Here is a 17,531-nt window from a genome sequence, read left to right on the forward strand (position 1 = left end):
GGCTTAAAAAGTTAAGATCCTATCACTTAAGTGGTTTCAGGTGATTATTTTTTTTTTCAAGAAAAAATATCCACTTCTTTTTTACGCATCTAAAGGAAACGACTGTGATAAAGGTTGTCTCATGCAATTGCTTTGTTCTGCCAAACCTCTGCCAAGAAGAACCTTTTAATAAAACATCTCAGCAACCTGCTGCAGCACTGTTAGAGGGAATGGGTCTATGCCAGGGTCCGTCATCGCTCCATTTGCCCTCCATGCAGGGGAGGGAGGAAAGGAATGTGACCTCTCCATCCACCGGGCTCATGCGGAACAGTCACCTGCTTTTCATTTAGCAAAGAAGTGCTCTCCGGGCATTCCAATTTCTCTCTCTATCCCTTTCCCTCTCTCCCTCTGATCCCACGTGTATTTGAGGTGCATTTTCCTTCGGAGGGAGCGGATCCTCGGGAGGAAATTACTCCGTCATCTAGAAGTCTGCAGGAACTGCCTTTTTCACAGTCCATCAGGAGCAGTAATGGGGAGATTTGGCTGGTATGTCCATTCCTTTGGACCCGGAGAGTTAACACACCCCCAGAATGGATCAGGAGAGTGGCGGTCAGCTTGACGCGAGAGCAAAAAATAAGCCCTGACTGCAGGAAAAAAGCAGGTCACAGCAGTCAGCCCAGAAATTCACTCTAGCAAATATAAGGCAAAGGGGTTGTTGGAGCTATTTATGTTTCTTTAAAATTTTGGTTTATATTGACACTTTCCACTTGGGGGCGCTGCCAAGGTTTATAGGTGAATATATGGTATAGTGTGGGGGGAGAGTTTGGCGAGGAAGTCAACAGTATTTTGACCGCACGGTGAACGCTATTGGTGTGAGTAAAGCGGGACATTTAAATACCATGAACGCTGGAACTACTGCTGGAATATGTACTGCTGATGTAAGACCAATAAATGGATTGGTATATCCAACGGTTTAAAGGTATGGACTTTGTTATAATACCCGCTACAGCGAGTCAAAGCCGCTATCGCCAGCTCTTCTTCTAATTGTGGTGGCTTAGGTTATTTTAGTTCGTTTTGTTTAAAAGGTCAATACAGGGGTTGTGGTGCAAGAACCTCAACCTGATTTTAAAAACCCAATGAAAAAAAAACAATAAAGCCCATTAACTGGAATCCACAATGATTAAAAGAAGAAATTCTATTTAAGTTTAGTCCAAGACGTTCAAGTCTCACGCATATCTTCACTATAGAGTGATTTCATACTTTGCAAACGTAGCCTCGGGCCTAAAAAAGGAAAACATGTACTCTGTATGTGGTGTTCTGTGAAACAAAGCAGTCGTGATTAGATCAGGAACAGTGCTCCAAATTTATTATGCTACAATAATGGTATTTCATGGAACGTGCAGGGTTTACAAGAACCGTGTCCAAAGGCTTAATCAGAGCCATGTAAGGCGGTTCACGAAAGTTCACCAAGAAATACACATCTTACCTCTATAGACCCCCGAATCTTGGCTAGGCTAAAGGTGCGTGCTTTTCAGACTCGATCAGAATGGATGTTTATCAAAACCAAACATGGTACTGTTTCCTTAGCCCTGGTGACACAAAGGCCCGTGAAAATAAATAGCATCGGTTGGGCAATGCAAGGAAATGAATGTGAGACTATAAAAACACACACAGCTACGAAGGTTTCCCACCATTTTCCACTCTCTACAGGGTCGCATAGCTCTCACTATGATGATTTAGGTGCTGTAAGATAAAGCATCGCTTGCTTTTAGCACGACCCTACATCACCACCATTACAGCTGCACAAGCAGGCCTCAGAATCCCAATAAAGAAATCTTTAACCACAGCAAAGCACCTTCTGCGCTAGACGTGGGGTCATAAAGCAGAAACCATTTTTCTCAGCAGAAGCTTCTGGAACGTGCCACGTTTAAATGCATCAGAAGCAGCACCTGGAGAACCAGGCGGAAACGAGCGGGGCCGGGCGCCCCGTGTTACGAACGAGGTCAACGAACACATATCACATGAGCCAAAGTAGGGCTCGGACAACAAACAGTCGTTTATCACGCAGGAAGAGAAAAGGCAGTACTCCGAGGTTCCTGGGAGAGGAACTAAATTAAGTGGTCAGCTTGATCCGGGTTTGAAGAGGGGACTGGTGCACATGTTCAAATAAACTCCCTCCGCCACAAAGGCTGTATTCTGTGACCAAAGTAGAAGCACAAATAAAGCAAAATCCAATTCAGGTTTAACGTACCTGAGCAGCTGTTTCTCATTTGGAGAGGGAAACGAGGCTGGAGCGTCTGTTAGTAAGAACTGACTGAGAACTCCATTCACTTTTACTGTGGAAAGAGTGCCAATTGTACTTGACCTCATGCTGACTGAGAAATGAATATAATCGCATTATTGATCAGCGCTGTGTTGCCAAAGAGTAAATCTACGGAATGAATGCAGTTATCAGTAAGTGCTGAGAGCAAACATAGTAGTAGTAGTAGTAGAATCATAGAGAGTAGAATCAGGTCTGATCATGATTCATCTACAGTCAGTGAAGCTCTACAGTTCAGAGGTGCTGGGATTGCTTCATTAAAAACAGACATACAAATAAAATCTTAGTTAAATGGTTTGAGTGTTTTCATGTTCATAACTTTTAATATAGAATATGATGGTACAACTTTCAGACCATAAGGATTATAAGGTGCATTAAGCGACACTAGTAAGGATGCCGACATCAAAGAAACCATGTTTCCCTTCTAACGTGGAAGATAGGGGAATCGTCAATTTAAAACACTTTCTTTTAAAGTCAAACTAGCTTGGATTGTAAAAATCTACACAGTTTTCTCTCCTGTAAACTGTTTATTTGGGCGAGTAAAGCACTTTTGTTTATTTTGCAGTAAGCTTGGAATTACAGTATTTTGTGTAAGGGTGAGTTTTCAGAGAAATTTCACCAGCACTAAGGCTGGGTGCAGCAGCATTAGCCCAATAATGCTACACTAAGGAACCCTAAGGAGTGTTCCAGTAATCCAGGGCACTATCAGCTAGCAGTTTGTCCCATGTAGCTTGTTTTAACACAGCAAACGCAAAAGAGCTAGTGATGTGGTTAGTGGCTAATACTAATGCTGCTGCACCCAGCCTTAGTTTTTAAGGAAATGTCATTAAGTGTGTCATATAGTCAGAAAAATACAGTATGGGCAAAATAGATTTTATTACAATTTCTTTAGGCTTTTTAATTTATTGACGATTTTAAGCCCAAAAAATCTGAACAACTTCAGGCATTACTTTGACAAACCTTTATCAAGCACTACACGAATGCCAATTTACTGCAAAACTTCACCGCGAAACAGAAGACCCGTGTTTATCCTGTCCAAAAGTGGTGTCAACTTCTCAGGGCTCTGAGGCATCAGGCACAGGGGAAATGGATGTTTTGAGCTCTGGACCAAAAATGAAAAGGCCCATCCAGGTTCAGCAACTCCAAAAATCTAGACTTTGTCAGGGTATATGGTTGTCAATACACTTTTGCCATTTTTAAATTAATAAATGAATCTAAAATATCTTAGAGCTCTATTTTAAGCTGCTTTTAAGACAACATTGTTTCAGTGCATGTCTATGCATTTTTCTACAAGACTATGCAAAACCACATGCTGCACACTACTGTGAAAGATTAGGGTACAGGTACTGGAATGGGTGTAATGGAGAATGCATGGAGACAAATCACTACATCTCTTGGGTTTATACTGTGTGCAATAAAATAGTAATAAATCAAAGTAAATGTAAGATACACTGCATATGTTTTTATTATTTGGGGTTATATGTTAAATAGTATTATAACTACAGCACATTTAATAGTAGTGTAGATCACATACACTTTTACAGATACTGTATATACAGTATATGTCATACTGTACATAGTCAATGTATTCCTCTAGCACTTAGTGAACCTGCAGTGTGGAACGAGTTTAAAACATTGCGGCTTGTGCTACATATTATTACACTGCAACACCAGCATGACCTTGTAAGGAAATAGCCTTGATAAGGTGGTATTAGAGAAGGAATTTGACCAAAATAAGTCCTAAAATGTCTGTTAAGACACCCTCCACTGCTGGAAGCAGATCAATGTCTGATATCAGAGAAGAACGAGGTGTTCTTTTCCAGTTCAGGCCTTTCAGACACAGCGGTTCCTCTACCAAGAGAAATTGTACATTATGCAGTTTTTAATCAAGCCGACAGGTAAGAGCACACATATATCTGTTAACGCAGAGTCGCACCTTGGGCCGTATCAGTGTGCACTGCAAGAACAAAGGGAGCTCTTGAAGGGGGGGCCTCACTCTTCCAGTAAGGACCACCTAGAAGGTCCCACTTAGGGGCCCTGGTACCCCACATTCTCCAAACTTAATTACAAACAGGTTTCAGCACCCCATTCATTCTGGAGGCAGGGTACAGACAGTGGACATCTTTCTCTCAAAGCTCTCTGTCCATCAGGGATCTCAGGTATCTGTCTAATTATCTGTACAGTTAAACACAAGAGCTGGCTGTAGGTCTGAACATGCCCATGTTGTTCATTTATCTTAATGTGCTGTTGGTCTGAGCAATAAAACCATGATATATTCAAACTATTTTATACAATATATATATATATATATATAAAAAATACAAAGCTATGCAATGTATCATCTGTGTGTGATTCCAAAATAAAATGTTAATAGGCAATTTGTGCAGAAATCGTTCAGCTTTCGCAGGAATTACACAGGGTTCATACACTTTTTAACCAATACATTTTCATGATTTTATCATGACCTTTCATCATGCCTTCAAGGCAAATTTTCATGATCATACGAGTTTTATAGTATCAGTGCAGACATGGATAATACAACCAAAAATCAACTAAAACTATAGAAAAAATTCATTATAGTAGGCCTAAACACATTTTTTTAGTAATAAAATGTGTGTTTGATCCTAAGAGCTCCATTGTGTAGGGTTAAATTACTAAATTAACTCTGAGCTGATGTATTTGTTAGCTCAAAATGTAAGTTTTTCGGGCACCGAGTGGTCCAGCGGTCTAATGCACTGCCACTATGAGCAGGAGTTCACAGGTTCGAACCCCCGCTCGTGCAGCTTTGCCATCAGCTGCAGGCGCTCAGAGGAAGCAAAATTGGCCCTGCTCCCTCCAGGTGGGTAGATGGCGCTCTCTCCCCACATCACTCCTAGGGTGATGTCCGCAGCACAGGGCGTCTATGAGCTGATGTATCAAAATCGAGTCGCTGCGCTTTCCTTCAAGCGCACTGGCTTCTCGGTAATGCTGCATCAACAGCAGTTGGAAAAGAGGCGGTGGCTGGCTTCACATGTATCGTAGGAAGCATGTTTTAGTCTTCACTCTTCTGGTGTGCTGGGGCATTACTAGTAATAGGGGGAGTGGGTTGGGTAATTGGCTGAGCAAAATTGGGGAAAAATTAGAAAAAAAATAAAAAATAATAATTAATCAAGATTTTCTCCATCGATAAACAGAAACACAAAGATTATGGTATTTTTATTTTTCCAAAAGGAATCCAGGCCTGGAAATTGCTATTTTCAGATTCCATTACTTTTCTAGGTTTTTTTCATGAGTGTGCGAACTCTCTTACATGTAACTCAGTGCAGTCACAGAGCTAATTATGATACAAAAAAACATTCAAGCAATTTAAGGTACCATTTACTTTTCAAATACACATCATGCTGTATTACAAATGTGGGAATTTTCATTATTTAATATTTAATTAAATAAAACATTTTAATATTTGGCATCAGTGATCTGGTAGGTTTTTTAAGGAGTTTTTGTTTTTGTCACATCACCTCTTCTCAAAAGATTTTGTTTCTTATTACCTGAGAAATTACAGCACTGCTAATGTGCTAATGATGCTGATAGTGCTGATACAAGAGTTACTGCGAGCATGGAGATATCAGAGTTGCAAACTCATTGTGATGAGCTCATTAAACACCTATTGTTAAATCTTTGGAGATCAGCACATGGAGATCAGCCCTATTTGCCCAGCCCTCTTACACAGCCTTCAATTCAAGTGGACATCCCGTGTCTGAAATCTCAAGGCATGAATAATATTCTGGATGCTCCATTTAAACTAAGGGACACAGTTCTTTTTTTTTGTTTTCCTAGAAGAAGTTTATGTTTCTTAAACAATAGAACATCAACTTTTATGGCCCTTCGTGATAGCAGGCTGTTCACACGGGCTATTTCATGCTTTGTTTATTTGAAACACAGCGCCTGGTGCACAAAAGGCTTTATTTCTCATGAAGGCAGTTCTAAAGTCACATCAAATGACACCCCCAGCGGACAGAGAACACAAACGTGCAGCAGAGAATAATCATCTTAGGTTGAGACATGATGAAAACCATATGATGCACAATCCCAGCATCCCCTATAAGCCTCCGGAATCACTGCCAAGACTTTAATGAACTTCTGATGAGTGACAGGAGCTGCTTAGGGAAAGCATCAGATGCATCTCGCAGCCTCTGAACTGCCGGCCCAGCGGCCCAGCCAACAAACACTGAGTGTGCTCGCGGCACTGGAGACAGCCACGCTGTTCACTTGTCTTACGCTGGGAGAGACACGATAAACAAATGTTCACTTTCCCAGACACATACTCACATTAAGAACCCGGGGAAAACGCAAACTCGCTCAACAATGGAGGAAAAGATACAGTATGCATGAAGGAGAACCAGAAACTTTTGCTACATACAGTATGTTACCTTCATACAAGATGAAAAACTTATTTTTACTCGAATAAATTCATTCATTTGGCATTGATTATATAAGAGCTTTGTGTCCAAGGTTGACAGAAGCAAGACAAAACTTCCACATAGTGCTTTTCCACCAAAAGAACTCTGGTTCTTGAACCAGTTCCATTCGACATATACAAAACTTGTGGTTCTTTTCAGCAAACCAGACCACCTAGTATTCTTTGGTTCCCACTGTGAACGAAAGTTCCTAGTTCCAGAACCTACTTTCATTGGTGGAAACGCGTTGAACCAGTTCAAAATTAAGTTTACAAACCAGAACGATGCCAGTTACACATTGGTGTAAAAGCGCTAACAGAGATCATTGGGAAGGAACCATGAGGGGAACCATGATTTAAACTCTAAGGAACCAATCAAACTCTGGTCTGGACATCAGATACTACAAACAACAAAAACCCAGCAGAAGAATATCTCTCTATCAGTGCAAGTCAAGTAAAAAGTTAGTCCAAGTCATTTTGAAACATTTCTATTGGTCCACGCATCATGAAAAACAACAAAAATGGAGATACAAGGTTTTTACAGAATAGCAAAGGGTTTTTTTTACTCTTAATACTTTTTCAAACCTATACTGTTATGCCTATATCATTGGAATACCAGTATATGGACTGGGAATAATCACAGTTTCTTTTGGAGCTTGGGAACACCCACACCTGTATAAGTTGTGAGGTGTTATTTTTTAACAGTGAAGTTAAACACTGGCCAGCATCCCCATGGAAATGTGACAGCTTAATGTGATGTTTTTTGTTTTTTTTTTCCATTTCTTGACCCACAGTATCTACAATGTATGTGTGCTGGAAATATGCCATAGAAGGCAAGGCATTATCACCGGCATTACCACCCACAGTAGACAGTGCAGTGGGCGAAAATGATCATGACCGGCTGTTTCTGGCTAAAACTGACAATATGAGCAAAAAAAAAGCAAAATTGCATCCAAATTCAACAACACTTCAGACACTAAGACATTAATCTAACAACAATTAAACTAATACGCACAATAAATTATACAAAAAAAAACCCATATACAGCTATACAGCTCTCTGAGTGTTTAAAAAGTTAAAATCCAGACACATAAAGAGGACGAGACTGAGGGAAAAACGAGAGAAAATTTGGCACGACAGCAAGATAAAGATTACGAGAGCAAAAGGGAGAGAAAAATGGGGAAAGTTAGGGAGGAGAAGAAGTGAAGCAGTGGAGTGAAATACGATGGACTCATGGAAGCCTGTGGAGGAGAGGAACAGGCAGGAAACAGACTGGGACAGGAAAGCTTCCAGATTAAACCCCAGTGCTGCAGTCTGCGGGGGGCAGGTGCCCAGTGAAGCGTGCAGAAGACCACACCTCATTGGGGGTGTCTGGAGAGGCGCTCACAACGTCATAAATCACCTGGTCAGGGCTAGAAGCCTTTTCATGTGTAGTCAGAACTCAGGGTGACAGAACTCCCTGAAGACCAAAACCTAGAGTTTCACTTTTCACACAGAATTCTGTTTCTTGAACCAGTTCCTTTCGGGCTTATAGCAAGAAGCGTGGTGTTTTTCAGCAAACCAGTAGTGTTTTCTTTTTAAATTAAAGTGGATCCATCAAAATGTCACATCAAACATCATCAACAGAGGGTGTTGCACAGCAACACAACTTGTCCTATAATTACATGAAATCTTTCACTTTCGACAGATTTTCATTTTTAAAAAAGCGTCATACACTTCTTATAAAACGGAGTCATTTTACAAGAACTTGTACTATAGTTACATGAAATCTTTCACTTTTAACATATTTTAATTTCTTAATTATTAAGATTATTACGTGGAATCACTATTTGGTACACTGCAGGCCACTGTTGCCCTTTCTATGTATGTGTTGTTCTTCTTCTTAATGGGTTACAACCTAATTAATAACTATTGATAAACTTCTTTCTAAACTATTTATAAACCCTTTATAAAAAAATAGCCTTATTTTAAAGTGGTAGCATTTTTTGTTTTATTTTGTGAGATTAAAATTATAATGATATTTGACATTTCACTTTTGATAATCCAAAATGTCAAAAAAAAAAAAAAAATCCCAAATTGTATTAAAATAAACAATACTGGGCAGACATAATCTAATATAATCTGGTAGGTTTGTCACGGAAAAAGCTGTCTCATCTGATTTTTTTTTTTTTAATATGACATGTTAATGCACATCTTGCAATATGACTATTCTGTTTCCTCATGTTGCAATGATGATGATGCAGAAATGCTGTATTGTGCAGCTCTACTATCTAATTTCTGCCTTTGTTTTATTGCATCCTTTAAAATATGTCAAATTTCATAACGATTGGACCAATTAAAATGCTCTAAAATGACTTTGAATAAAACCTTTCAACATTTGCTTTCATCAAAAAGATTTTCCCTCCTTTTTTCCAGAATTTGCTGATGAATTTACTTTATTGATCCTTTGAAGTAAAACGTTTGGCAAATTAGTTCCACATTTACACTAATCTGGACTAATCTGACCAAAAAAAATAAAAATACTGTTGTATACATACTTGACCAATGCACACAAACCCGGTTGCTAAAACACATACATACACACAGCTGCTAACATACAGGCTATCCAAATCCAGATGTTGCAGTAAGGAATTTCCAGACTTCCAGGGTCTGCAGAAATCACTGCAGAGTATAAGTGCACACAACTGATGGAAAGTATTATAGCATCAAATAATATGCTGTTAAAGGCTTCAAAGGCCCGAGGGTCATTAGCCAGTGTAAATCACAGCAGAACAAGGAGGCTGAAAATGGCCAACCTTTTCTTCTGACATTTACACTCCTACAAATGAAGAGGCTTCAAACGGTTCTTTAAGCGATGGAATAGAATCGTGTTTTTCAAGCCTTTCAGACGCATACAAGCCAGGATCAAACTAAAACCTTCACAAACCGCTCACAGCTCTTTTGTCAGGAATGCAGACACATACATTTTATCTCTCTTTCATTAGTGGTTCCTCAGTGATTGTGTGGAGCTGAACTGCTTTATCAATAGCATGCTAGATCTGTTATTGTTACTATCAATGTATTACACCTACTGAATCATATTAGATGCATTGAAACATTGAAACCATCTTTTCAACACAACTTCTCTATAAGTATCGACTCTCTCTCTCTCTCACCGACAAAGGTTGCTAGGAACCTGGGTGTTCTGGTTGATGACCAACTCTCCTTCACGCACCATGTGGCCTCAGTTGCTCGGTCCTGCCGCTTTGCGCTCTATAACATCCGAAAAATTAGACCGTTCTTGACGCAACAGGCCACCCAACTCCTGGTGCAAGCGGTCGTCATCTCACGCCTCGACTACTGCAATGCCCTGCTAACTGGCCTCCCGGCCTGTGTAGTAAAACCACTCCAGATGATCCAGAACGCAGCAGCACGTCTGGTCTTCAACCAGCCAAAACGGGCACATGTCACCCAGCTTCTCATTGAGCTCCATTGGCTACTAGTTGATGCTCGCATCAAATTCAAAGCTCTTACAATCGCCTACAAGGTGATGTCAGAACAGGCTCCTTCCTACCTGCACTCGCTCCTGAAGGCTTACGCTACCTCCCGGCCACTGCGCTCCTCCAATGAACGTCGCCTCGCTTTGCCAAACATTCACACAAAGCAATCCAGACTGTTCTCATACAGAGTTCCCCAATGGTGGAACAAACTACCTTCCACTACCAGATCAGGAGAATCTCTCGCTATCTTTAAGAAACTCCTGAAGACAGAGCTCTTCAAAGAGCACTTACTCTCTTAACACCTCTAACACACTAACTACTTCTAACCTCATTTCCTTCTTCCCCTCCTTCACTCCTCTATCCTATTATTCCCCTTTGACCTCCTTTTATCCCTATCCAAAGATGTTTTACCTTTAAACTTATTTTACATTGTACTTGACTATTGTAAGTCGCTTTGGACAAAAGCGTCTGCCAAATGTAATGTAATGTAATGTAATGTAATGTAATGTAATGTAATGTAAAACAGAAGGAGAAAACACAAGTGCTATCTATGTGATTTATTGTAGTGTTTTTCAAAACTAGTCCCTGAAGCTTAGAGCCCTGCACATTTTAGTGATTTACCTCATTTAACACACCCCCTTTCTTTAATAATGAGCTGTTAATGAGCTGATTAGCTGGATCAGGTGTGTTGAGATCAGAAAACACTACAACGTGTAGAGTACTGGGCCTCTAGGACAACTGGAGTAGCACCCTAAACATTGCACATTGCTTTGTGTGCCACCAGTTTGAGAACCAACAACTTTTGGTTTTTGGTTCCAAAAAAGAAAAAACATTACAATAGAAATGTATGAGAATGAGGATGCCTTTAGTAACTAGCAAGTAGTCTGTAGAAAGTTTTTTTTTTTAAGTTCCACTTATAGAAGAAGAAGTTCTTCTATGCACTGGGATGATACACAAGGATATCTCTTTAGTGCCTTTAGTTGAAAATGGATGTTTTACTGCATTCATTTGCAGCTGTTCTTCCTTACTTTTAAGGAAAACAGTTGGACCTAAAGCAAAATGTCGTACCTTTAAAGATAAATGTGTACTATTAGTACCAGTTCACTGTGTCTCAAACAAGTTTTGATATCCTAGCATCCTTATTTTTGAGAGTATACCAAGAAAAAAAATCACAATGCGCATTTGCATTTGGTTCTACCAGTGCTTCATCACCAGTGAGAACTAATTTACAATGTTCTAATTAAAGACTGATGCTTGATTGTGAACTGGCCCATCACACCAAACACAACATGAACCTTCCACCCAGTTTTGGATGGCATCAGGGCCCCTTGGTCTTCAGAGCCAAACCAAAACAAGCTTGAGCCTTCATGTTTACACTAGATTGATTTACCGTAGGTTTAATGGACATTGATCATCCCATTAAGCTCTTTGACCTCTTTGTCAACTTAGGGATTGAGCAGCAGGTCAATATTTGTTTTGGCTGAGTGGCAAAAAGCCTATCTGTAAGTAACACCTCATCTCAGAGCTCTCCATGCATCCATTCATCTGAGAGTTACCTTCACCATGATGCAGACTGCAGATTTTATCGACCACGGCCACACAGATGGCAATGACACAAGCTGTCCTCTGCCCTGTTGCTCGGCCAGAAACACAATACAGGACTGATTTTATCTCCAAATCTCCAAATCAGATGCGTTAAGATCTTCTTCTTCTTCTCCTTCTACCTGCATGTCCCTTCATGTAGCCTTCCCAGTGTTACACACTCTGGCACTTTCAAGGTACACCCAAAGTGACCTGGAAGACTTTTCCTGTCTTTCTTGCCTAAGAGCCTCAGATAGCTCATTTATAATTCCGGATGTTTTGAGGAAATGCGTTCTCAGATTTGCTTCGAACTACTGGATGCTGTACCACCTATTTGTTCTCTGTTATGTAACTCTCCTTCCATACATCCTGGCTTTTCTTTCACAGTTCTCTATACGTTGTCTTTCATTGACAAGCAATCAAACCACACACACCTGCCTGCCTGATATCGTCTTCAGCGATTTCCCTTCTATACTCTGTTAGCATATAAATCACATCTGTTTCATTTTGCATCCCTGTTTCCTACATCTTCTCCTTTCTATACATGATTGAATCTACAGCTGAAGATTCAACAGTTTCTCCTGCTCATCTCCAGATCTTCCTGCCAGGCAGGTTCCCACTCTGCTGGAGGCAGCAAGCTGAGGTTTAGGAGCCTAACCCCTTAATCACAGCCCTGAAGGGGGGCAGTGAAAATAGTTAAAATGCTCAGCTTCTCAATCCAGTCAATCAATGACAGGACACTGGGCTTTTAGATGGGATTTGGGATCTTTCTCTACTCCATTCACAAAGGGAGAATGCTAATTAAAAGAGCAGGGGTCAGGCCAGATCTTCATGGCCCATCATCCCAGGGAGTAAGTTAAGAGAAAACGTCGAAGATGGAGAGGATAGAGAATCACAAAGTAGAACTATAGAGTTGTGCAAGTTTTGCAACATCGTAGAGACATATAGAAAAGTTTGGCGCTTTAGAAAAGTTCGGCACTAACTCAATTGACTCAATTGTGCAAGGAGTCATTCAATCATGGATGCTTTCAATGCTTACAAATGCTTAAGAAAATACTTAAAAAAGACAAATTCTTTCACGTTACACAGTACAGCACATGGCATTGCACTAAAATCACTTTATATGAAAAGGTCATCAGTGTAGGAAAGCAGCCCAACCCCTCTAGCAGGGTCTCAACCCACCACCTCCTTTAAATCTTACCCAAAGCATGCAGGACAAGCAGACCCAGGTGCGCGCTCGCCCAGCCAGCGCAGCCGGCAGGCTGAGGGACACGGATGGCATCATGAGATCAGGCTGATCGCTCCAGATCAGGAGCACGAATCCAGACTACTCCGCTCGACCAGTCTCTCAGGACTCCTCACTATTCCACTGGACCAAGTGCAGAATCCCAGAGAAATCCAGAGGCTACTTCTCTACTGGCCTGCAAATCCATGACACGCCGTGAAGAACCAGGATCAACTGCTGCTGCTTCTAATGCTGCTGCTGCTGCTTCTCCCTCTCTCCTTCTCTCCTTTCATTCCACTCTCTCGCTCCCTCTCTTATTCACTCAGAGAGTCTGCCTCAGAGGTCCTTCCCTCCCTCTCTCTCTCTCTCTCTCTCTCTCGTTGCCTCACTCCCTCTCTCTCTTATTCCCTTCAGTGAAACTCACAAAGCTTTTGGGGTCATGCAACTCAGCTCCACAGGAGCAAAGGGGGAGGTGACTGCAGGGCCCTTTATTTATCTCGATCTGCCCCCTCCCCGTATTCCCCTCTTGGCCCCTCCTCTGGCCCTCTCTGTCTCTCTCTCTCTGTCTCCTTCTCTCTCTCTTTCTTTTTCGCTTTCTCTCTTCACTCTTACTTTCATTCACTCCTTCTACCCCCTGCCTCCTGCTTTGCGCTCCCCCATTCGGAGCTTTTCTCTAAGTGTGCTCACTCATGTTTGTGCTAATGTCACTTTAATTTTTCATTAACCTTCTCTCTCTCTCTCTCTCTCTCTCTCTCTCTCTTTCTCTTTCACTCAGTCTCTCTCTCTCCACTCAGTCTCATGGCCTCTCTCTCTCTCTCTCTCTCTCTCTTTGGGTCCCTTATGGCTTCTTCTCTCCTCAAAACATCTGCAGATCTCTTCTACAGGCCTGGCTCCATTTTTCTGTCCCAGATATAAACCATGCTGCGACTGTGCTCTATGTGTGTGTGTGTCTGTGTCTGTGTGTGTGTGTGTGTGAGAGAGAGAGAGAGAGAGAGAGAGAGAGAGAGAGAGAGTGTGTGTGTGTGTTTTCAACTTTTTTAGGGCCGTAAGGCAACCATCAAAGACACATCCAGACCCCAACAGCAAACAGACTAGAGAAAGGGCTGTAAAAGGAGAATGACTTCATTAGGACCTCCATCCATCAACCCTAAATTGGGCAGCTGCTGAGAGAGGTGACAGGTGGGGTGGGGTGGGGTGGGGTATGAATTGAGGTGGGTGCTCTCCCTGTGGGTCTCTTTCTCTCTTTTTTTCTCTGTCTTTAATCCCACAGCCTTCCTCCTCTGCAGCATGATGAAGCTGACCTGCGTACAGCGCCCTTTAATTCATCTGGTCCACAGAGAAAACAGGGGGACAGCTTTAGTGCCTAAACATAAACCTGCACCCTCAGTTGCTTCCCCTAGATGTGGAACAAAATTACAAAAGGATAAAAGTTCTTCTTGGCAGAGACCATCATTATTAACCAGAACCCACTGCTATGAAACTGATATCCTCTTTCTTTTATATAAAGTTGTGAGATTCCATCAACAAGTGCTTTGGTACAGTCCTGGATGTTTTTGTTTTTTTTTGAGTGTTGATAAAGCTCATGACATACAGTGCATTGAGCATATCTCTTTTATTGAGTCATTTCTAACTTTTGCCTTCATCAGCTGGTTTGGTAACCTGAGCATCAGGAATAGAATGTTTCTTCATAGCATCATTAATACCAGGGGCAGCTGATAGAAGTAAGTGCCAGAAAGTGACCCTAATAGAACTATTTCTGACAGAGACTTTAAATCAGGCAAACATATGAATTCATTAGCTGATCAATTGAATAAATAAATAAAACATACTAGGTTAATTTTGTCAAAATATGTCAAAAATGTGATTAAAAAGTCAAATAAAGGGTACAAATACCATTCTGAGTTCTGAGTTGATCCTACATTATACATAGTTGTGCATCTAAAAATTTTAATTATCATTGAAAAGTTACTTTTTTTCAGTTTAGTTAAAATGTGAAACTCACATATTTTATAGATGTATTAAACACAGAGTGATCTATTTTAAGAATTTATTTATTTTATTTTTGATGATTATGGCTTACAGTGAATGAAAACTCAAAACTCAGTGTTTTAGGAAATATTAATGAAATATAAGACGAATTGGAACTTTTGGCATTGTGGGCAGTGTGCCAAGTCCTGCTAGAAAATGAAATCAGAGGGAAGCATGAAGTGCTGTAAGATGTTGCGAAAAAAACAATGCACTGACTTTGGACACAGTGGATCAACACCAGCAGATGACTTGTCTCTCCAAACCATCACTGATTGGTGGAAACCTCACACTAGACCTCAAGCAGTTTGGACTGTGTGTCTCTCCACTCTTCCTCCAGACTCTGCTCCCTTGATTTTCTAAATAAAATGCAAACTTTACTGATGATCAGTGATGGTTTGGAGTCTGTTCCAAAAATAAAATGTCCTTTTGTTCACATGACACATGTCATCTGGTATCTAGTATGGGTCATGCATTCATAATTAGCCTTTCCTAGACAACAAATGGTGACATGGCAGTGCTGGCTCAGATTATACAGCACATATCTCATTCCGCTAATCTACGGTTTCAGCATCATTTATATTGATAAACAGCAGATAGCATTGACAATATGACAGATAATATGTACTGTAGGTCATAGCAGACCTGCACCTCTATCCCTATATCTCTTTAGCACTCGGGAGAGGAAGATGAAGGTGAAGACAGAGGGTCAGCTGGGTCTTACCCTAATTTTATTCCTCACAGTGGGTACCAGAGTGGCAGAAATGGCATGGGCTTTTACCCTGCCATCCTAATCAATCCTTTTATGAGTTCCACTTCACTCAACAGACCTGCTAAATATAAACACACACACACACACACTGCTCTGCGGATGCACTTTCACCACATGCTATTTTGAGAAGCATCATCAGATGAGAGGCAATACAATATAGCGATGGCGGGCCTCCTCCAGCACCGCCGCCTTAGAGGTGACTTGGGTCAGAGCGGCAGGAAATGGGATGACGATGGGGTAGATGAGGTGTATCTCAGTGATGCTGAAACTTTTATAGCTGGATATTAAAGCTTACAAAAGAACAGACATAGTGTTTAAAGCTCAGGTGGCATTCATTAGACCAGTGTGGACTAGTTTTAGAACCCTAAAAGTGAAAGTAAAATATTTAGACCCTGGTTAAAACAACAGCTAAATATAGCACGCTTAGAAAGTTTTGTGTACATGTTAAAGGGACATTTAATGCAATACTCATTTTCTTTCCCCTTTGGTCTTGATTGCCACTATAAAAACTGTAAAAAAAAAAAAAAAGATAAAAAGCCATGATGTCAGGAATCATATGCTTCTAGATCAGCTGAAGCTGCGATTTCAGTCTGCTGGTTAATAAACTCAGACAGTACACAGCAGGATTAGCCAGCAGAGGTCGTCTGAGGGAGGGATCTGTATCTCTTATTGCAGTAGATTAAGTCAGTAGATGAGGGAGATGTAAGTACTTCCAAATACTGAGTTTTGTGCTTATATTGCAGTTAAGCATGAACTAGCAAGCTAGTTTCCCATAAGCTAAATTTGCACAAATGTGGCAAGAAGCCCATAAACGTCTCATTCTGAAAGGACTGAACCTGGTAAGAACAGTGCTGATAAGAGGGATTTCTAGTTTTCACAGTTTCTAATTTGCACAGTACTCTATTTATGTGTATGTTTGTACATACAGTTTAAAAATGTGAATGTCTTGTGAATATTTATCTTCTATTGTTTCAGAATAGTCTGACAATCATTCACAATGTATGAACCAATCTATACATTAATTAATCAATAAACAATATTCTTTTTATTTGTTAGGGAACTATGCATTTCTGTGGTCAACATCAGTGCAGAGAGTAAACCAGACTAAAAACTGAACTAGAGATCCGGACTGTTTACCTTTTCCCATGCAAGATGACTCACTGCATATAAAGTGATGCCAGAAGCATCATCTTGAAATGATCTGGGATGCTGGGGCCACCCGAATGCCTTCACCCAAAAGCAGCTGGCTTTATTTTTAAGTTAGAGAAGGTAGAGCAAGTTCAAACATCATGCAGGAAGGCACGGAATAGTGCACTGCCTTTACTGCGTAGTGTAACGCAGAGTAGTGTTTAATTCTCCAGTCTGGCTGAGAATCACATTATCTTTTAGTATATTTTAGTATCTTCTAGTAGCTTTTATTAAGAATCTTTTTGGTTTCTAAATAAAGATACCCACACAGATCCAAATGAGGCCTAAACAGATTCCTACAAAGAACCACCCAGAGGCAGGGGTCAACACAGGGGTCAACACAGGGGTCACAGGCTTTGTGCCTAAGTGTTTGTGTGGCTGTCTTTGTGTGTTAGAGCACTACAATCAATAATCTATTGAACCGAATCATAAATCCAGAGTTATCTTGACCTTCACAAAGAGTCGCTGCAGAAAACATAAAATTATTCCACTGGGACACACAGTCTACAGTCTACTACCTTCAGTAG

General features: G+C 40.8%; 1 protein-coding gene across 7 annotated transcripts in view; it reads right to left on the bottom strand.

Moving 5' to 3' along the window:
* The window catches only part of tns1b (tensin 1b), a 358,347-nt gene that overhangs the window by 259,072 nt on the left and 81,744 nt on the right, over nucleotides 1-17,531 (bottom strand). Inside the window, exon 1 of one of the 7 annotated variants that reach the window (XM_049484877.1) lies at nucleotides 12,996-13,445. The exons of the other annotated variants lie outside the window; for them this stretch is intronic. Within the exon in view, the coding sequence (XP_049340834.1) occupies nucleotides 12,996-13,079 (84 nt within the window). The 5' untranslated portion in view covers nucleotides 13,080-13,445. Of the gene's footprint in view, nucleotides 1-12,995; nucleotides 13,446-17,531 lie in introns of those variants that run through there. 7 annotated transcript variants of the gene reach the window in all.

The sequence above is a fragment of the Astyanax mexicanus genome, chromosome 11 (assembly GCF_023375975.1).
Source record: "Astyanax mexicanus isolate ESR-SI-001 chromosome 11, AstMex3_surface, whole genome shotgun sequence".
Lineage (NCBI taxonomy): Eukaryota > Metazoa > Chordata > Actinopteri > Characiformes > Acestrorhamphidae > Astyanax > Astyanax mexicanus.